General features: G+C 40.0%; 1 protein-coding gene across 1 annotated transcript in view; it reads right to left on the reverse strand.

Annotated features, from left to right (window-relative positions):
* SH3RF3 (SH3 domain containing ring finger 3) overlaps positions 1-23,176 on the reverse strand; it is a 162,651-nt gene that overhangs the window by 72,272 nt on the left and 67,203 nt on the right. The window contains exons 5-6 of the mRNA XM_019523841.1: positions 7,395-7,495; positions 241-411 (exon numbers count right to left, since the gene is read on the reverse strand). Coding sequence (XP_019379386.1) covers positions 241-411; positions 7,395-7,495 — 272 coding nt within the window. The remainder of the gene's footprint in view (positions 1-240; positions 412-7,394; positions 7,496-23,176) is intronic.

A 23,176-nucleotide genomic window follows, 5' to 3' on the forward strand; every position in this document is an offset into this window, starting at 1 on the left:
TGCTGATCAACCACAAGCATAGTCATTTAAAATTATTAGCAATGTCTCCTGAAACAATGATTAATTCTTAAACCAAAATCAATGAACCAAGATACCAGGGATGCCTCAAAGAAAGATTTTTGTAGATCAGCATGTCATTTAAAAACAAATATGCCCCTTCTTCAATCTTCCTTACCTGCAACCTCCTGCCTCTTCCCCCATGAATTGCTAAACCAGAAATCTCTGGGCAGCAGTCCTCACCTGGAAACTGGAGTCACATAGTTGCCTGGAAAGACTCCAGACATCCCAGTCCTCAGAGACGTCCCCTTGAACCAGCCATCCTGACACTTCTCTATGACCCGATACATTTCGCCTTTACGGAGCTCCAGCTCGTCATTCTTCTGAGGCTTGTATGCATACAGAGCTAAGTAGCTGCAGGGAAAATTTCACATGCACAGAGAAAAGAGATGATGCTAGAAAAAGTGTCAATCAGATTCTGATTTCAGTCTTATAGTGCAGAAAGTGCTGTGACATGTATGCTGCCTAGGAATGACTGAGACACATAATTAAAATCCATACAGAATAATGAATGGTATTGGAGCAGGGCAATTGACCACTACTATTCATCCTCACTCCTAAAGTGATAAAAGGGGACCACCAAGGATTAAAAAGCAGTAATTTTGAACTTGATTGAACTAATATTTTCCTCCCAGTTAGTCAGTGGAACTCATTGCCACAAGACAGCACTGAAGCCAAGGGCTTAGCATTAGGTATAGGACTGGACATGTGTATGGATAGAGAGAATATCCAGAATTACAATATTAAAAAGTTTTTAAAAGCCTGGTATTTGGAAGGGATTTATGTCCTCATGCTTCAGGGCAAGAGGCAACCTCTGACCATTTAGGTTAGGAAATTTCTCTTAGAGGAATTTTTACAAATGTCTCCTGAAGAATTTTCTATACCTTCCTCTGCAGTATCTTGGAGTGATCAGCATCATTAAAAAAAAACCCAAAACCCCCCCAGCCCAAACCACCACCAGGCTAAACAGACTATTGGTCTTATCCAGTATTATGTTTTAACCCCCCTATTCATGTGAATAGGACAATCCTCATCTTAAAAACTAGCATGAGGCACAAGTCATGAAGTTCTTACTAAGGCAAAAGTCCCATTTAAAATTAATACAAGTTTTGTCTTTAGTAACAACTAGAATTTGACTCTAGTGTAAAGCTATTTAGTATGCTTATAACCACTTATTTGTGATACCAATATGCAAAACTTTCAATATATTTTATTACAGTTTTATTTATTCCTTTTATTTAGGACCTTCCTTTTCATCTTTCTTTTGTTCTTCCTCCATTACTTCAGGGCCTTGTCTCATGTTATCAAGTGACTACAACTTCTTTCCTCTGAAGGTAGCTCAGACTCTTTGGAGAGATGCTTGTTAAAAATTAAGAATGATTGCCTGTACACTGGGAATAGTTATGAAGCTGGTTAAATAATAATAATAATAATAAAATAATAAAAAATAGCAAAAGCGCCCACACAAAACAACTGTTAACTTGTACGTATCAGCATTTGACATTTTCCCCTTGCTGCAGATACTAAAAAGGAGATTTCTAATCATTACCAGTTCATGGTTGTTCATGCCTGAGTGTTGATTTACAGCTGTGAAGAAGGACTAGAGTACATGGGTAAACTCTATGAAAATGGTATTTATACCATAACATGCAGCACGATACCTACATATTGAGGCAGGGCAAGAAGTTCAATGTGGACCTTGTATCAGAGAAACAAATATATAATGAAAACTATAACCAGTGTGATTGTAAGCTTCCGACCCATTAAAACGATGCATGGCTTCTTCCTCTACTCTCTAGGAAACATAATTGAAGAATAAATCCTGTTAGTTTTCCCTATTCTACCCTTTTATGATACCAGTAGATTTTTTTATTTTTATTTTGCAGGCAGTAAATAAACAGCTGTAATGAGCAGAATACAAAATATTTAGTAACAGCTCCTGTGGGCATGCTTAGGTTGATGTGCTTGGCTCCATTTACCATGTGCACAGGGTACAAAGACCTAATCAAATAATTATATTTCATTAGCCAACAGACGGGAGAAACCATTTTGCATATTCTTCGTTCAGTTTTTAGAATAAGGTAGTGTTGATAAGGTCTGTTGTTGTTTGCCTGACAGAAAACATGAGGCTGCATATGAACTGAAGAACATTAAAATGCATCTGCCTGACATGAAATAATGCTACATGCATCAATGCTCATCCCTCATCACTGTGCTGTTAGAATACAATGAAAAGTGCTGAGACTGCACAGACTGAGATCAAAAAGAATGGCTTGGATTAGTAATTTTCTAGGTATTAGTTTTACAGTGGGCCATACTCAGAAGTCAGGTGTAAAATGGCATAACAGCCTAATTCAGACTGTCTTAGAATGACTTAACCTTTTTATCAACATAAGGGCACTTATATGTGTTCCTGACACTGGGTCTGATGCATTCTAGCAGCCTTGCTGTTACATGTATTCAGTGTCCTTGCATTTCAAAATGGCAGCGGAGTGGGCTTTAACTAAAGCTTGTCAAATGAGCTTTAGTTAAAGCGCCCCCACTTCCATTTTGAAATGTGGGATGCTAAATACACAAGACACTGCAGGTGTTTTAATTAGAGCAGCTCCCAATAGCCATTCTAATTAACCCCGCCTTCCCCTCAAAGCAGGTGTAAAGATGCCTTAAGAAAGTCTATACTGGTGTTACTTACCTGCTAAGGCACTGGAATTGTGTAAAGAAGTTTAAGCTAAACTAGGGTTTGGGGTACTTATCTTACACCGTTCTCCAAGGCTAAGTACAGACAGTCAAAAAGCTCAACGCTGAATTGATTAAATCTTTGCAGGTTAGTCTAAGCTGCCAAGATTGAACCAATAAGCAAATGAACAGACATTCACTTTTGATTCAGTAAATGCAGCCACATATTTGTAGTGGCTCAGAAAGAAGCCAGGGGGGTGCTACAGCATGGCTCTCTGGCACGTGGCCAGCATGGGCTGTGTGTCCGCTTCCTCTTCCTGCTGCCCCTGAAGTCTCTGGGATTTGCAGTTCAGATTCACACTAACAAGACTCTGCAGGGTTGCTCATCACTTCCTCTTTTTGCTTGCAGGTGCCTCTGGAATTTGTAGTCCACAGTCACAGCACTAAGTAAGCAGGGCAGGGCAGCTCCATATTCAGGGGAAGGGAAGTTTAACTCCCTTTCTGGCCCCAGACCGGAGTAGGGGTTTGCCTGGGAGAACACGAGAGGGTAGTGAACCAGCCAGCAAGGCCAGTGAGCCAGACTTGCTCTGTGGAGCAGACAAGACAGCCCAGCCCAGCCCAGCCCAGGGCTGCAAAGCATGCAGGGATGCTGGGGGACTGTGATTTAACTTGAACCAGGAAGAGGTCTGGAAAAGAAGTTTCATAAACCAGTTTGACCCAAACCAGTTAAGTCTGACACTACATTCAATCAAGTTTATCTTCCATCAGTTTCACCCATTTTGAAATTTGTTTACATGCACTGAACTTCTGTTCGTTTACAGGTTTAAACCAATTTCTGGTCACTTAAACCAGTTTATGTGTAACTTCTTTCCCTAGCCCAAGTCTCCTGCTAGTTACACCTCTCTTTTCTGACTCCTGGCCATTTATATTTCACCTGATACAACTCAGACTCAGAGCCAGAGTTGATAATTGAGTCCAAAGAAGCCAGTCAGTCCAAAGAAGTCTAAGTTAGACATTTGCACTTGCTAAGAGGACTAAAAAGCATATACATTATACCAGATTAGATGTTCTCACTTCTGAATTTGACCCAATCTGCATATAACATACAGGTAAAAATAACATGCACATAAATAAAGGAGTTCTGGTTATTTTTTACTGGTAAGAGCACATTTCAAGTGATTCCTTATGTCAACAGATGGTGGGCATTACTTCTTCCATAGTCTTATCATATTATTTTTATATATATAGGATCAACTATGTGCCATTTTAAGCAGTGTTTTCTATTGCTTACCCCTGCATGACTCCTCCATACAGCCACTATACCAAAACCTCAAATGACAATGTAAGCCCCTGCAACTCCACCTCTTCCCTCCCTACCCCAAATTCTCAAAGATTAATCAATGAAGTGTGGATGTAACATTAAGAATGAAATTAAAATCTCCCAAATGGTGCTGTTGCAGTCCTCCCATTCCCCTTTCTCTTCCCCTTTGCTCACTGTCATCTCTTAATGTGCTATAATCAGTTTAGAAAACTATGCTGCTCCCAATAAAGTTAATGGGAACTTTGTATTAGATTTTGCAACTTTTCTGCTAATTTGTTCGCTAATTTCCCTCTTATTTGTTTGACAGTGTTAACACAGACCTGTGGAGTTGTAAAATAAGATAAGCTTAAAACTAATCTGTATAATAAAACAGCACTATTTCTAGATCCTCCAACTCAGGTAATCTTGGTTTTGCTAGTGACAGAAACTGTGCAACTATTCATGTTGAATATCATTGTTTAAATGGTTTCACATTGAACCATGCAGGTTTCTTTCATGCCCAGGTTACCTGATTACTTGATGTTTAAGTAATCTGCTGGTTTCCTCATCTTTATTTGCTATGGAATTGCCAGTAGCAGCACTTAGAAAAGTGTTGAGTTTGACACTATGTCCAACCTAAGCAAATACTGCAAACTGTTGCCAGCAGGGATAGACTCAAAGCATCAAAGAGTGTTAATCCCTCCTTCTATCGGGGTCTAACAATACTTCTTGAATGTGGCTGACAACATCCAGACTATTGGGGCAACTGCATTCACCATTTGTTGACTAGGAGAAAGCATAAGAGAGTCACACCTATTGTCAAACATAGCTGAATACAATTCTACTGCAGCCAGCTTAGCTCAGGAGCAGTAGTTTCCATGTTCTCTTTTTTCTTTCTGGGAGTCACAACAGACAATCAAGACTAGATGCTTTGTTTCCTAAGACCAGTTGTATTTGAATCAGAAAACCTATGAATTGCCTGCTTCTCATCATTGTCTAGTTTTTAGATGTTAAAAAATCCAATAGCTAGCACTGCGTGGCTAAGAGGAAAGTGTGAAAACCCTCAACCTCACTAAATGGAACAAAACGTTGCATCAGGCAGTGTCACAATAGTGATACGATGTGTTAGAGAGAAGGACCCTAGAGTAAACGACTGCAAACTGTTTTGCCTCAAACGGCCTCTACCAGAAATTCCAGCCTTAAAGGCAGGTTATGGCTGAAAAGAGTTGGCTGTGACTAATTATAACCTAGAATCTGTAGTGCTTTATTTAAGGGTCTCTCTGCAATCCCCTTTTGGGGTTGTAACCTGGCTTGTAAGTATAAAATGAAAGTCAGGGTCATGAAGCAAATGTATATACTTCTGTTTTTTTTAATTGTTTTTAATATAATTAAAAAATGGCCTGATTGCAGTACATAGGCACATGGCAATATTGAAGTTTATTAGTTCTTCATATAGAGGGAGTGGTTTGCTTGTTGCTTAATTAATCAGACTTTTAAAGTGAATGTGGTACTTATGGTAGATACCAATGCCAGAGAAATGGTATATTCTGTAAATCATCTGCTGGCACTATGGGTGCTTATACATGTGCTCCACTGCATTTTAATTAGAACGTGTTGGAGCAGACTCAATTAGAATTCTCCAGACTGAATTAGAATACTCAAATTAGAACACTCCAGCGTACCTCACTGTCACATGTATTCAGCATCCTGCGTTTCAAAACTCATCGAATGAGCTTCAGTTAAAGTGCCCCCATGGCCATTTTGAAACACAGGACGCTGAATACATGTGACATTGCAGGTGTTTTAATTAGAGCAGCTGTCCAGGAGCCACTCTAATTAAAACCACCTCTGCCACACTGGAGCATGTGTATAGATACCCTATGGGACAAATCCAGGAAGAGAGACATAGTTAGCAATGTTTGTCTGAAGTCCTAGGCCCCAGCATTCAACCTGATCAGCAGATCAGTGGTGTCCCTCCAAAGACAAAAAGAGAAAAATCCAGTCACCGAGCCTGTAGAACAACAACAGAGAAGCTCTGCAGAGGGTCAGAGCCTTAGTCTGACCTCTCCAGAGGTGATAAGGATCAAAATACCTAGGAGACAATGGATCTGTTGGTCAGTACTTCGCCTAGTGCAGGGGTGGGCAATTATTTCGGGCGGAGGCCACTTACTGAGTTTTGGCAAGCCATTGAGGGCCGCATGACAGGCAGCCAGGGGCAGATAAATATCAATTTTCTGATTTTTGTAGGGGCCCTGGGGGCTGGATAGAATGGCCTGGTGGGCCGCATCCAGCCCACGGGCCACATTTTGCCCACCCCGGCCTAGTATCATGCAGAGATCCCCTTAAAGCTGGGCCCTAGGCACTGTGGAAGGCATTGTAGCTTTTTGCACAGTCCTGCCATCCCTGGCAGAGCAGAACCACAATCTGGTCAGTCCTAAGCAGTGGAAAAAGTAAAGGAAAGATTTGCCTCAGTGTGTATGTAATTGCATCATTATCACAGGAACTTCATGATATGACTGCAGGGAAGGTTGTGATCCTTTTACCAGAACCTCTGAACAGTGGGGGAGGGTGCTGTGTCCTCTGAGCTTTAGTGCCTGACTTTAGCTGAGTGGGATGATTAAGAGTTGAATTTTTATGATTGGCTCTCAGTTCTCTATTCTGTTTATAGCAGATCTGTCACCTTGCTTTAAGTTTTATGTGTGAATTTCAGATATTATTTTAGGATGTAATACTTTTGTGCATAAAGTTCCATTGTTTTTTTAAATACCTATTTGATTGGAAGAAGGGGTTCAGTAGTTTAACTAGGCAGGAACCAAGTTTTAGCCATTGGGCTAAAAAAAATGTACTATAATGGATTCTATCACTCTCTGCCCTATCTCATCAACCTTCTGTTCTTGCAAATACTATTTAATAAGCATATATTCTTACTATGTTCTTGTATTTAAAACATTCATTTGATGCCTTTGTTTATGGTACTGAAAAAATGTAATTGGGTTGTTTGTATGGTTAATGATAATTGTCTCAGGTGTTCAATTGTAGGGGAGTTCACCTTCATAAAAGCTTTATTTAAGGGAGCAGATTTTCTGTAGCTGATAGGAACTCTATTTGCTTTGAAATGATTCATATGGCTGTTATAAATATTCTAGAAGTCTAAAAGGGCTATGTATGGAAAGGTGACCTGGCCTTTCACTGTTCATTTTTCAGTTTCAGCAGAGGTTGGGTCATGTCTGAGACTGAGATAACTATTCTGAAATCAACTCTTTCAAATTACACACACACACACACACACACACACACACACACACACACACACACGATTTACAAAATGCTCGCCTGTGATTAAGATTAGCTGGCTGCTTACATATTGAGGGGGAGCTGGACCTTTGGCGGTGTTCCCTGATCTCCAATTATTGCACTTGCTCTGGGTCCAGCCATTGTAGCTGTTCCAATTGAAGAGGAATCCTGAAATCATAAAAAAAAATCACAAGTAATAAATGAAAGACACTATTTATTTCCTAAAACAGAACAGGGTGTGGGGCAGGAATGGCCTGTGGGGAACATATCCTTTGTTATTTTCAAATCAAAGCATATTTCTCAGATTTGCTACCTCATTTATACTGCATAACAAACTGATTTTTTAGGCTCAGAAATTCCAAGAATGCAATTCTGGCACACAGGACAGTAGCTATATTAGCTCCATTTCCACATCATGTCAAAACAGTTCAGTTGTAACTTGCATATGAACCTTAAAATACTTAGAAAGCAAATCTACTTGGCTAGCTTATAGAATGGGTTCAATGTGGATGCTCCTGCGGTATTGCATGCTTTGATAAAAGGAACTCACTAGGAAAGTAATTTTATATTCATATTTTATCCTTAACATTTTCCTTAATAATTCACAGACTTGGTGAAAAATAGATAAATATTCACCCTCATATGAACATTGTTATTTATGGTCAAGAACATCTAACTCCTTAAGGAAAGGAGACAGACTAACAGGAGACGGTGTGTTGCCACATGGCTAGACAGCACATATTGGGATTTAGGAGACTTGTGTTCCACACATTTTCAGTAATTGGCCTGCCAGGTAAACATGGACAAGTGAGTCAACTCTGTGAGTCTCAGTTTTCCTGGCTGTAAAATGGAAACAATGCTACTGACCTACCTGGTTAGTGCTTTGAGATTTATTCATAAAACAGGATAAGATTTCTTGTTAAGTTCTAATTATAATAATTCACACTAATTAATTTATCTTGTGTTCAGTCATGGCTCCCGAAACATTATAATTTAAGAAAGTATTTATAAAGGGCTTACTCTTCCTGTAACAGCAATACATTCACTGCCTCTGAAATGGTGCTGTTTAGTTTTACTAAAATGCTAAATAGTTCAAGAATAGGAAGTGAAGAATACTTACCCTGTTGAATTAGGAATGGAATTTAGGCAGAAAGAAAATAATTACACAAGCCCGAATTTAGCCAGGATACTGGAGCTAACACCAGTGATCTTAAAAGCATGACAAATGACCTTCAATAATTACAACTGGTTAACAACTCTGGTCAAGAACACACCAAACTGTAGCACTGATTCACCAGTGCTCACTATTGAACTACCAATAGGATCATGAGTTTTCCTTGAAGGCCTCCCATAGCAGGAAGTTGATGTTTACACTCAAAGCAAAGGCCTAGTTTAGGGAAAAATGAGAAGAAAACAAAACCATTTCTCCCCCCAGTGAAACCCACTGAAAGTGATAGGGCTGTATGTTGATGAAAAAATAATCTGAAGTCATGAGCTGAACCCCATGACTCAAAGTAAAGTTTATTTTCAAGATCAGTAGGGGGAAAAGGGGAATAACCTGTTGAAGGAGGCTTTCCTCATTCTCCCTCTTTGCAGCAGCAGCAGCTTCAGCGTTTTGGGGAAGGGTAAGTAGAGGATTACAGCAGGAGCCCTGAAGAAATCCATTGGTTCCTAAATAGAACCATTTCTCTCCACCATTTTGGGCCAGTCAGCTCGTACATTTCCACCCTTGAGATCTGCAGCTTTTTTGGGATTGAGTTTTTGAAAGAAACAGTGCTATGGTCCCATTGGCTGGGACCGTCCGTAGCATCATTAGGGGTGGACAGCAGCTCTATAAGCAGAAAGAAAATTGACAGCTACTTCCCTGGTTAGTTACATTACTAAAGTCGTTAGCTTATTAAATCAGACTTCATGTCTCATTTTTCTTCCTGTATGTCTGAAACAATGGGATTCTTAGGTCTAAGCTAGAGTTGTATTTGAGTTGAAGAAACTGTATTATAAGTGGTGCAATCTACAAATACAGAATCAAGCGTGACTTTTAGATCCCAGCTTCGGTCTCCAGGCCTGGCAAGTAGGACCGCACTTTCACACAGCCCTTTTCACTTACAAACAAACAAGGTACCCCAAAATCCAATTTAAGAAAATTAGTATTCTGACTGGAACTGCGCATCAAATTTCTGGGATTTGGACAGATCACACCACTGAAGTTATCAAGATGCAAAATAGCTTTTTGTGTTACAGCACACTGAACACATCATATGATAACTTGGGTCTTCAAGAAGATACCCCTAAATATTTCCTACAAAATCCAGTAATACACCCATTACTCTGTACAAAACTAGAAATCACACCTTTAACTGCACTAAAGGCTCATTGAAGATAGCATAAGTTGGGGTTAAACAGCACATCTCAGGATCATGCTACAAGACCCTAGGAAAGTAAAAATGTATTGGGACCAAACTAAAATTGAAGCAACTCCAAGGTCTAAAGGGATCACATTTGGAGCACTGAAAACTAATATACCTACAGACCTACAGGTGGCTTCAGATTGAGCTCAGCAGAAACTACAGGTGTATATCTGGGGGCAATGTTTCGGTCTGTGCTTTTATGGTTGCCAAGAGATTGTATCCATTTGCAAGTTATGAAGTTACTGCCTTTAGGCTTCAGGAACCTGCACGAAACAATAGCAACAAAAATCAATCTGTCTTTCTCCCCGCACCGCTCCCCCCTACAAGTGCTGACATATTATGGATGCTCTGACATGTGACAAATGTACATATCTTCCTTCAAATTTGCACTCCCTAATATTAAAACCTTCCCACAATGTTTTTACTGCACTGCCAATTGGGAAACAGGGTAGGTGCATCAGAAAGCAACAACAAGACAACAGAAGAGAAGAGCCTCAAACAAGTATTTATGCTGATCCACTTTTATCACGTGCATAGTAAATAAATGGCTTATCATATCACATGCAGAGGTGGGTATGCATGTTTCTGGTTGCAGTTGTAAAAGAGCATTTCTAGACATAATGCGTCTCTTTTCAAAGATCAGTTTTATCAATAGTCAGGATACCAAGGGAGCAGGCAGAGTTTGGACCAAGGATGGCCAGTCTACAGCAGGAGTGCCACAAGTGGCAACTAGCACAGTGACAGGTAGATCAAGAAGCAGAAAGCAAAGCAGTAAATTGGGCAGGGAGCACAAGGAAGGAAGCAGAAAGCAGAGCAACAAATCAAACTGAGGAAGGAGATGAAAATGGCATTTGAGGAGTTTGTGGGGCTAATTTGTGGCATGCCTGCCAAGCCAAAAAGGTTGGACCCCACTGCTCTAAGCTCCTGGGTCTTTTCATGTAAAATAGTGCTCTAGTTTTTAAAAAGTCTTGATATCTGGGTTCACTACTGAGGTCATAAAAGAATATGAGATAGTTGACTCCAGCACAGCACCCATATATCTACATAAAAAATTCAGATCACAATTTGGTACAATGAATGATGATTGGCAACCTCTTCTCAAGAGATGCCAGTGGCTATAAGAACAGATATTAGTACAGATACTGTGGCATAGTAAGGGTAATTGCACAGCATTTCCTTGAACTGAAGGTGATTTCCTTTCAGCCAGTGCAACCAGGCACAATCCTAATTTGAAAGTGGACACTTCTGTGTACTTCATCATGTACTATTATTATTTAATATGTATATAAATATATTATTATTTATTTCTGTGGAATTATTTGTGCTATCCTAGGTGTTGTTAATTCCAGGCTGAAGCTCCTGACTTTCCCCATCCATTCCATAGGGAACAGGGGCACATAACTTGGGTTTGCAGATTCCATGAAAGAAGCTGGATGCGATCTGTTCCAAATTTCCTAGATGTGATCTTATAAACATACTATAAAGTTCCCTTTTGGGAAAACTACCTATCATATCACTTTTCACACAGTTATCAGAGACAGCAAACTTAAATATTAATACTATAGCCTGCTTACATCTTAATACCTTATCCATGCTATCATCTTAAGACTTGATGTTAACTTTTCTTTTACTCTTTATTCCCTACCATGGTAGAGTTGTTTTGCACATCTCTTTTGATCTCTATGAGTTGCCTGCTGGCCTACATTTTCTCCCATATACTGCTAATCAAATGTCAGTGGAGTCCATGTTTTGCTAACATCCATATATGTGTTTTTTGTCTTATGTTCATAGTGGCGGAATATACTGTGGTTTTGGTGAAATTTCTCTCCACCCATAGTTACTTTATTTACTTCATTTTATCTGTTCAGCAATTGCTTCCAAGTAAATAATCTGATGAAACAATTTGTGACAGAATCTGCCATCTGCATTTTGGAAGGTGCTCTTTGCCTTATTTATCCTAGTAGGCTTAGTTCTTTATGTATCTTTCTTCCTTTTTGTCTGCGACTCCTACAACTTCTGGCTGTACTGACATTGGCGATACAAGACATAAGGTGTTCACTTGACATGAAACATTATATTCTAATTCTATACAGGCATCATGCTCTGTCTCAGTAGCTGCATTCATGTTGCAAGGTGGCAGTGGATAAAAAGTCAACCATGAGTTCTGGGCCTTCCACATAATGCTCATCTCAACTGTAGCAATGCTGTTTCAGTGGCATGTGGAAAGGTTTATCCTGTGACTATTAACCATGATGTCAAAATGCTTTCAAGAGCCACATGGTCATTTCCTACTTAGCTTCATCACCCTACTTAGCTTTGCCATCATTGAACATACTGATGAAACTTTTAACTAACTATTGCAAAAAAATCTTTTTCAACTGGGGCATGTGCTTACTCCCAGGGCGACATGATAGCTACTGGCTGTCCCTTTTTGGGAAATGCTGCCCATAAAATCCTCCTGCCTCTTTGTCCTCACTGCAGTAGTTCAGGATGCAATAGTTGGCCACTAGCTTCTTGACAGACAAGATGGTTATATCACACTAGCTTAATCACGTTCATAGTACATCCATGTTGATGCTATCCTTTCAGGACTTCACACTCATCTGAGAACCTTGAAAGAGATTTTGTCAGGGAGTCTAAAAAAACAACCACCTCACTTCAACACTACTAAGAAACAAAATAATTTTTGAACTAATCTTAATTTCTAGAAACAATGGGAGAAGTATATGGCAGTTACCTCTTTGGGGTCAGTTTGGAGTCTGTTAGAGGTCAGCAAGCATCAGTCCATCTCAATTTCATCTTTAATTCATTCCAAATAATTTGAACATTTGATCTTTAAAATTTTACCCCATTTTTTTCCTGCCACAGTTCCTATCTATACTGTGGCCACATACAGACATTCAGTTTCTCCTGAGAAAGACATTGCGTTCTCAGGCAAAACCATAAGTGTAGTGTACAGATGTTTGGAATTTTTCTCCCAAAGCAAAAATGGCCGCTCCAGGAGAAAAATAAGCTGGTAACAACCAGGTTTAAATCACTACCATGTTCCTTTGTGACAGAAGCCACAGCACAGTCCTCCAGTACTCTTGGGTATTTTGCTTGCACCCCCTCCCACAGGGAGACAGTATGTTGCTCCCTGGACTCTACTACTGCAGCCAAGCAGGGAACAAAACACACCCCTTTCCAACCCTCATACTGTGCTGCAGGAAGTCCAAGTCAGCAAATCAAGGCTGTCCTGTGCCCTGCTGTGTCTGTCTCTGGGCAGATGGAGGGAACCTGTACAGCTTGATGAGATGGTGTCAGGGACCCCCTGACTGCACAGCACCAGCACTGCAAGGTCTCTGATCTTTAAGAACTAAGCTTTTAAATGTCTGCTCAGGTGTCTCTGGGTAGTTTTTCTACCAGGAGAACAAATCCAGGAGAATTAGCTCAGATCATCTGAATATATGGGTACACAGACTGTGTCTTCTCTTTTCCAGCGTGCTACCAGCTACAGTGCTGAAGACAGCAAGTCCTATTAGTATATCTTGCTGACATCCTTGATCGTCTCCTACTATCTCCTACTGATATGCCAAATGGCACACCCGGTCATTAGTATCTACCTGTGCAAAATTGGGTAAGATGGCTGTTTACCTCATCCAGCCAGAATCTGTTTTTGTTATCAAATATTGAAACTATGTTTCTTTTTGCCCTATTACGTAATATTTTTCCCCAGCTTCAGGCATTTGCTATCGATACCCTCTTTAGTGATTTGTTTAAACTGCTTGGGTCTAGGCAAAAACACAGACTGCCTGGCTTCCTACTGGCTATTCAGTATGATTTTGCTATGACTTCAGCAAGGTTATCTTTTTTTCTCCATTTTCTGCATCACTCATTTTTTCCTTCAGTGTAATGGTTCCTGTGCAGAGCAGGTGCTGTACTGGTTCGGTCTATTATTTAGTTCCATTTGTAGTTGTTACTTTGGGGTAGAGAGACAGCAGACAATGCAGGATTTCCATTGAAGCAGATGTAATGCATTTGCTCTGCACAGTACAGTGCAATGTAAAGAATCCCTATAGCTAGGACCAGATCCAGGTTATAGGTCTGTGCCTGAGGTTCTGGCTCCAAGAATTCTGTGAAGATATTAGACTTCCAGGTTTCATATTTTTCTTTGAAATACTTTAGTAGCTTTTGGGTTTGTATAGAAAACTAGACAAACATAAAAGCAAGCATCACCAATGCCATGATATCTGCTTGCCCTAAAACAAGAAGTGTCAATTGCCCCATTTACCCATTCACATTAATAAATTCTTTAAATCTGAAACTTGTCTGACTGGCAGGACCTCTGCTGGCACCATCTCAGCAGAGGAATATATTCAGGCCTCACTGCCACTGTCCTCTTGTGACTTTGCTAGGATAGTACGAGCAGGGCCTCCCCACACCACATCCCCTTTCTTCAGCGTGCATAAAGACAGGGAATGGGGTAGGGAGGGAATGGTGTACCATAAGGATAAGGAAGGGACCCCATGTGCCAGTGTGCCCTGGACCAGAACTGGTGGCAGTTAACGCCTGTGGGAAAATGGCAATAAAGGGTCCTACTGCATGGGCTCTCTGCTGTCCAGGTCTCCACTGAGGCAGAAACTGAGTATTCACAGTGCACTTCTTTAGCTGCTTAATGGCATTATACACTTTCATGGCCTAATATGAAATTTGGGGTTTAAAAAATTATGAATCTGTATCTAGTTAACAAAATGAAGCTTTTAAGCTGATTGGGTCAAATCATGTTTGACCCCTTAGGGTCAAAATCTTCCACGTAAATGTTTCCTTTTCATTCACTGAATGGCAAACAACACTTATAAAAAGACATCAAAGAACATAGATTTTTAATGTGCAGAATTTATGGCATACATTCTTGTGTAAATAATATGCTAGTGAGATATTGTTGGCCCTTGAGTCACTTCCAGAATATTATATAAAAACAGTCACAACAATTATTGAAAAGGCTGGGAATGTCAAGGTAATGGCCAAGAATTTGGGATAAAACTTCATCCCAAGCTCTTTCCTTAGGGCTTTTTATCTTCCTTTCCCTTTTCTTTGAAAAGCTGTGAGTTAACTGTCTGGATTTCTAGAATGAATTTGCTGTTCTCTCTCTTCTGTAGATTTAAGACAGATTTTCACTATTACCTTAATTCCACTTTTGGGGATTCAATTTTATGCCTTTGGGGATTAGTGATGTCTCTCAGTGGGGCATGGGAGCCATGAAGACAGTGATAAAACTCAAAACAGGGCGTACCAGTGTTGCAAGTTGGAGCAACCTTCACAGAAAAATAATTGCTGCTGCTATCAAATGAATGTTCTCATCATCAATAAAATCACCAACCAGAAATCTCTATTCTGACTTCAAAGCAAATTCAACAGTCTCACTGCAGGGCACTTGCCACATTCATTAATTCAAAGGAAAATGTCTTTTAACATCTTGAATGCATATTTACATCTTATTTTCAATGATTTTTTATTACTTTATAATAAGAGAGAAACATTCTAATATTCAACACGCATAGGTTAATACACCGTCCTATACAAATATCTCATCTAGAAAACAGGCTAATGGTCCTTGAGATTCATGCTACTCATTTCTCTAATTCACTGACTCCATAAAACAATGACTCTGGCAATCACTCTGGGCCTTAATGTTCCTAGAAATAATGTGTAAGCACTTAATGCACGGTGGTGCTACCAAGTATTGACAGAAAGTGTTACAGGCAAGATCAAGTGGCCTCATCAAATGTTAATTACCAAAGTGGGAGCTAAGACAATGTTACCAATTTCAGAGGAAGACTTTTTTTAACACCGTGTGTAAAAACAAATGAGCAAATATATATAGTTCTGGGCAAATATCTACAGCAGAAACTGTAGTTTAAGTCATTCAACTCACAATTCATTTAGGGTCTTGCCTAAACCCACAATTTACACATTTATATGAAGCATGAAAGTGCCCCTAGGCTGTGGCCAAAGGTCTGAACAGTAGGCCAGCCTATTCTAGCATGAAGCTGGCCTTTGATTATGATCGGCCAAAACACCCAAGAAATCCATTCCACGAATGTGCATAATGTAGCTGGTGAGAGAACCAGGGAATTTATATAGATGGTTTTCCTTAGCCTCTATATACCTTATTCCAGTTTCTCAACCTTTATAGACTTCAGGTACCCCTCCATAACTTTTCTGAATTTAGCAGTACCTCATTTAAAAAAACAGTCATTTATTGCAACTCACTTACCAGCCTACTTCCTACGGCACCCTTAAAAGGATCTCGCTGAAGATTGTAATTCACTGCCCTAATCTGATGGCTTCCAATTGGAAAATAACCTATTTTTGTCATCTCAATTTTATGAATACCCATTGCATTAACATCAGTAGGAGCTCTGCACATGGACCAATGCTGACTATTCTGGTTTCATATTTCCCAGGTCCTTAAGAAAGGACTTGTTAGAATCATTCAGTTTAGAGCTGTGTTGTTTCCATTGCTGTTCTAGTCTTTCCAGAATGCAATGTGAAATTTTAAAGGTGCTTCATTTTATAGTAAGTGGGCTCTTATACTTGCAGTCCTCACACAGATTTGTGACCAAACTGGATGTGAAAATATCTTGCCTTTTTGAGATGTGAGAAAATGTAAAGTGAATGATGTTAATTTTCAAGATGCTAATTTAATCACAATCTAACACTTATCTATTTGGTAATTAAATAAACTCTTGATGGCCAGGGGCTGTCTTTTCATTATACAGGTATGCCTGAGCAGTAGGTCTGTCACAGTTCTGACTCTGGCCTCTCTGTGCTATTGCAATATTAAACAAACAGCAGCAGGAAGAAAAGCACATTGTAGTGGTTTTCCCTTCCATCAAAAAAATACCACGCACATCCACATAACCTTTTGGTGGAAGCAGAAAGTTTTGTAGAGTAGTGTAAATATCAAGTGAACCCAAAGCTCGCAGAATCATATACTGCTGCTTCTCCAGGATCAGTAGCAGATAGGCAGGTAACTTAAGTCATCAAGAACAGCTCTGTGGAAATGATTCCAGGAATAAAATGTTTTGGGGTTTCTACCTCCCTGAGGATCTGGAGAAATGAAACTTGCTTTGTTTTGTGGGCAATGAGATTGTACACAGTGGAATATAACTCCCCACAACACTGCAAAAGCCCCATAGTCTTCTCTAGCTAGATTCAAGAGATAAGCAAGCTTTTTGGTTGCTTAATAAATCTGTGAAAATATATTGATGCTGAAAGTATTGCATGAAAAGAATATAATATCTACTCTTACTAGCTGTTCCTTCAGGTGACTCTGCTTTCTATTGAGTTCTGATAAGCCTGTGTAATAAGTCTGAAGATTTCAGTCAGATAACAGGTCTTTAGACTACAAAAGCCTTGAAGAATAATATAATACTCCAATGTGAATGGTACATATTAAAAAGCCTTTTAACTTCTGTTGGTATCTATGAAACAGTTAGTTAATACTACACACACACACATATGTACAACTAGGCAATTTAAAAAATAATGTAAAAGGTTACAAGAGTGGTTTATACTATATTTTAACTAGGGATTCATAGACAGGGTATTTGGCTCCAGTCCCACATAGTTTTGGATTATAGTTAATGGGTATAATAAGGATGAGTTCAAATTAGACTATGCTAAAGCCTCTTATGCTATTTGTGTGAGAATTTGGATCTAAATGGCTGAAACCCTACGGGACTCCTCATTGGGTGAGTCTACACATTCATTAAAGCACTTTTGTTATTTAATGCACTTTTGTTTGTGTGCATTAAATTTAGTACCTCTAATGTGAGGTACTAAATAAATGTACATTAGGCTACCCTAATATTCAGTAGTGAAAGCACATGCTTTTTTAGTGATGCTTAATGTGTGGTAGCCTATTTTTACTGCGCGTTAGTGTATTAGTGCGTTTTTACGCAACACTAATATGCAGTAAAATAGAACACTGTGTGCTAAAGTGCAACTGTAGACATGTCCACTGTTACCTATTTTTCTGCCATGTTGAATGGGGGAAACTCTCTTCAGGTCAGCTTGTCTTTTGAGATTTCAGTCATCTTTGGCTACAGTGTAATGTGAATTGTCCTGGTCAGTCTTTGTTCCCAAGTAAACTGGACCCTATACCATTATAAATCCAACCCTGAACCACATCTGAAGAGAATTTTAATTTCCCTACTCCTTGACACACACAAATTCAAAGTTCAGATTCATGTTTTCCTTGTGATCTACTTCTGGATATAAATGTAACCTGCATGTTTCCTACTACAAGCTCTCATAGATTGCCTGTCAAACTCAACTGTGCTTCACCATTACATTCTCAGCCAAAATTCAATACTTCCCAATGACTTCTATGAAGACAGTTATTTCAAGAGGATTTTTCCCCCACATATTATCACTATTACAGGTAGAGGAGCCTGCACAGAGGCTCCTTCTTGACCTTTCAGAATGTGTAGTGTGTAGCTGGAAACCTGCACTTCTTCACCAAGAGTTATTAATGGATTCTCTGTGCATGGAGAAGAATTGTTCAAAAGATACATACAATGCTCTTGTGCCCTTTCCACCTCACTCAGACACAGCACCGGTGTGCACAAAGCCATACTTCATTATTCATGAGATGCATTTTCTGTCTAAAAACCAGGGGGATTTGGAGCAGTATTGACCTCTGACCTTTCAAATAGCAGAGAAGAATAATTCATAAGGGGTGAAAATGGAAGCAAGATGAGCCATCTGAGGCCTAGGCATGATTAGTGTGCCAGTGGGACTTCCTCAGCTGTCTAAGGCAACTCTGTCATGGACAGCTCCTCTGAACCAGTAACCAAATTCAATTCCACTTTTATCACAGGCCTGCAGCGTTACTACATTTTCAATACAAATCCATTTCACAAGCATGTTAGAACACTCTACATGATGGACAGACACTACTACTTTGTAGATGGGAGTTTTTATGTTTAATGGGCTACCCACAGCATGCAGGCACCAAGCCTACTACATGCAAATTCTCCTGCAAATGAAACGAACATCGAGCCAATACTTCTTTCATAGATGCTTTGTTTTCAAAGTATCATGGCTTTCCACGTGCTTTGCTTGTACTATTTTTTCTAGCTCTTACACTTTGAAGCAAATAATTTTACCTCCAAGGTTTTTCAGTCAATGAAAAGGTGCTTTTAGGCTGCCATTCATTTCCAAACACATTTAAGCCTGTGCAAGAAATCTATAAACAAATAGCAGGTAGTGGAAAGATGTTGAGCTGCTACTCCTTGTATAACAATGAGCATGCTAGTAAAGCCTGAAGCCCACAATTGTTAGCTTAATGAAGTTTACAAATGCTTTATTATATGGAGTTCCATACTCTGATTTGTCCTGGTGCATCTACATGTTGAATATGTATAATAGGCACCTTTTAGGAGAAATTACTGGCTTGCAATAATGCAGTGACTCCCAAAAGCAATATCAACACGACATAAGAGGTCTACTGTAAATCAGCTACATGCACAAACTTTTTGCATGTTTGGTAAACTGTAAAGTCTGTTCTCAGAACCATTGTAAACTACTTTTTTTTAATATAGCAATGTTCTGTGTTTGTTGGAAAGGATGTCATACAAGCGTATGAAATTCTGTAAGAAAGAAAGAAAAGATTGCAATAGAGTATATATTAATCCTAGCAGGGGCAGAAGGGCAAAGTATCTTACATATATTAAACTGAACAAAATGGTTTTATTTTTTCTTTCTTATAGGAACACAGAGAATGAACATTGACAAGGTTCCCGGCAATTTCAAAGAGATAATAAATACCCAATAAGCCAAACTCAGGGTATAAATAAAACTTATGGTATAACAAAGGACAGAATTTAGCTGGACATTTTTATATAGAGCAATACAATTATTATTTCCAGTGTAAAAATATACTTCATTTGAATCAGCTGAATTAGAACAAGCAGAGTCTGAAAATATGATAGAATAAGCAGTTCACAGACTAGATAATGACTTGTACTGCACAGTTAAGTCTAATATTGGAGCAATTTCTAAAAGGGAAGGAAAGATGCAGTATTTTTCTGCTGAATACCACAGCAGAGATTATCTATAGGTTTGATAAAAGATTCCTTTGGTTAGCAAATGCTTTCTTATCAACCAAATTATGACCAGTTCTACCTATATTATTCCTCAAAAATAGCAATTACAGATGTGTAAATGCCATCAGAATATGTTCATTAGTGTTTAATATGCCAAATCAAAAATAAAATATAGGGTACTGAAGTTAGCTTTAAAATGACAACTATATTTTCCCAATAAAAAAAATCATCAGCTCAGTTTCCTGTTCTCTGATATGCTCAGAGTTGAGGTCATGACACCAGTTTTTGCCTTACATGGTACATCTACAAAAGATGTTTACTGCACAGTTGACTATTTAGCTGCACAGTAGATGTCTCAGCATCTACATGTCTGTTCCTATTAGGCTGCAGTAAACTAATTTAAGCTGCAGCAGGATAGTACTTGTAAATACAGCCAGCCAGAAGTAAATACAAGTACTATCATGCTGGGGAGTAAAAAAACTCCGCAGCAGTGCATGTATAGATGCTGGAGAGGCTGACTTGGGCACGAGGGTGCTTCAGTGCGAGGTGTGCTTGCTGGCTAGTCCCACACTGACGCTCCCTTGTGCCTCAGCCAGCCCCTTTGCAGCACGGTGAGCCAGGGGGAGCAACCCTGGGCTGGCAGGTTGGCCCCCAGGGCCCACTGCCAGCTGGGGCTGCTCCAACCTGGCTCCACATGCTGTGCATGAATAAATTCCAGAGCTTATTGCTCCAGAGTTCATTGCTCCCAGGCACATGTTCAAATGGCGTACCTAGGAGCAATAAACTCTGAAGCAATAAGTTCCAGAGTTTATTTGTGTAGATGTGCCCACAACTGCTGATCTTAATATAAGAGCAACTACTCCATACTCCTTTACTGCATGTGACTGCATCATTAATTACTGTAAAAGAAGGGAACCCAACCTAGGTTGGATGGGTGGAGGAAGCACCGAGTTTTAGATTTTGGTTTCAAATGAAATTTATTTTGGTAGTTATATGGAAAATAGACACATGGGATGCCTATAAATGCACGCTGAGGCTACTCTGATGCACTGTAATTACAACGCATTGGATGAGATTTGATTAATCAAGTCTTCCGGACCGTGGTAATTACTGTGCTCCAGCAGCCAGCAGCATCACATGTATCAGCCTCCCCACGCTGAAAAATGGCAACAGGGATGCTTTAACTAAATCTCATTCAATGAACTTTGGTTAAAGCACCCCTGTTGCCATTTTTCAGTGCCAGGACACTAATGCACTTGACACTTTAGACCCCTCCTGCTTCTTGGAGCATGTGTATAAACACCTATTAATATCCCAGGTGAATTTGGGACCTTCTTCACATCTGAAGAAAGACAGGTGGAAATAAGGGAAGTTCTAGTGTTGCCAACTATTATGATTTCATCTAGAGTCTTGAGATACTTGGTGGTTTGCTGAAAGGCCTAGATCTCAGTCATGTGATTACATGAGGATAACAACTGAACTTATTTGTAAAAAGATTTAGGTTTCTAGAAAAATTTGAACATATGAATAAATCCCCCAAATGAGAAAGCAAATGTAAAAACCTCAAAACAGTTTTTAATTTTGTTTTAAATTTTAAATTAATTGTTTGTAAGTAAATCTCAACATTTTGGAGGACTTCCTTCAAGGTCTCTGAATGCTTGTGGACTTTGGGAGGCCTGGACTCCTTGATTGCTAACTGTAGTCTTTCCTGGGCCTCCAGCAGGATTTCACCAATAGATTTTCAATCTCAGGAATACACTGTTTGCTGTCCAATCCCCACCCCTATTCCAACCTAAGTCAAAAGGTTCTCTCCCCAAACTGTCACGTAGGGTCTGTAGAGACCATGTCCATGCCTCTCCCACTTCTTTCCTGTCTCTCCCAGCAATCTGTACAGGCCATGGCGCTAGTTGTGCCTAAGCACATACTTAAGCATTGGTTACACTAAATCCACAGCCTGCCTTCTGCTGCTGCAAAATAACAAGAAGATTTACCTTCATGTACCACGTCCACACATGGAGGGACATGTGGTTTGTGGTGCCACAGACCTCTTTGTGGTGCCACAAACTGCATGCCTTACACATTAAACCGTGTGCCACACTGCTAATTTGCAGTGTGGGAGCAAAATTTGCTACTGGGATTTCCCAATAGCCAAAAAAAAGCCCCGATAAATAAAGCAGGGCAAAGCACATGAAAGTAGCGTTTGCCCAGACAAATGCAGAGATGGGGGAGCAGGTAGCCCAGGACTTCCTGCTCCTCTGTCTCCGCACACTGCAGAGTCCCTGCACTGAGGCACACGGCAGAGTGTGCCTTGAGATGGAGGAGCAGGCAGTGCCTGGGCTGGCTGTTCCTCTGTCTCTACATGCCGCTCCATGGCTGGCTGAGGTGCAGGGTGCCTCAGTGAAGGGATGCCTACTAGCTAGCCCCACACTGAGGCACCCTGTGCCCTAGCCAGCCATCCCTGCAGCACAGGGTACAACAGAGATGGACTCTGGCTTGTTAGCTTAGGATAAACCTCTGTATTATTTAACAAAATGAATGCAGGAGCTGCATTTTGGTTTATTTACGGGAATATAACAGCTTTTTGTTTTTAAAAGTTCAAGCATGTCATTTAAATGATATAAGAATGTGCATGTGACTTATTTGAGAAGTCAGGGTCCCTGTGCCAGGTTTAGAACTTATTGTTATTCTACCGGCACAGATGCTGCTGCTTAACACGTTGCAGGAGCCATAATCTCACCTCCATTTGGCAGCCTATAAGTGAACAGAACAGACATAAATTACAGTCAAAAGGTTCTAGAAAGGTCATGTGAAGGGCAAATGCAGCTTCCTGGCATGTCACTGCACTATGTAGCCACCTCTGTTCCTTCTCAGTGTAAGCAATGGGCCCGCTGGGCAGCTAGCTGAATTGGAAGACAGAAATCAGTGGATGCTCTGCCACCTGTCTTCTTCCCATAAAACAAGGGTTTAAGCTCTTGCTGATACACGGATATTAGCACCACTCAGAGAAGTGCTGCCTTCCCTTAACCACTTTCAAACTTGCACTTATACGGACAGGGTGACACAGCCAATGGCACTAAGGCATATGAATGAGACACTCCAGCAGCATAGATGGGGAAGGCAGGGACAGGGACAAAGTGAGCATATACGCCAGGTTCACGTGACTTTCTACATCTGATGACCTGTGACCCAGGTGTACACGGCAGGACCTGGGTCAGATTTAGCGGTGATCCATATCTGATGGCCAGAACCAGAGGGATTAATAAGCAATAAATATGTGCTTCTTGGAGGCATTTGGAATTTTTGCCTAATATAAAGCTTGCAAGTTTGTAACCCGCAAATGTAACTTG

The sequence above is a fragment of the Gavialis gangeticus genome, unplaced genomic scaffold (assembly GCF_001723915.1).
Source record: "Gavialis gangeticus isolate Ggan-Ray unplaced genomic scaffold, GavGan_comp1, whole genome shotgun sequence".
NCBI lineage: Eukaryota > Metazoa > Chordata > Crocodylia > Gavialidae > Gavialis > Gavialis gangeticus.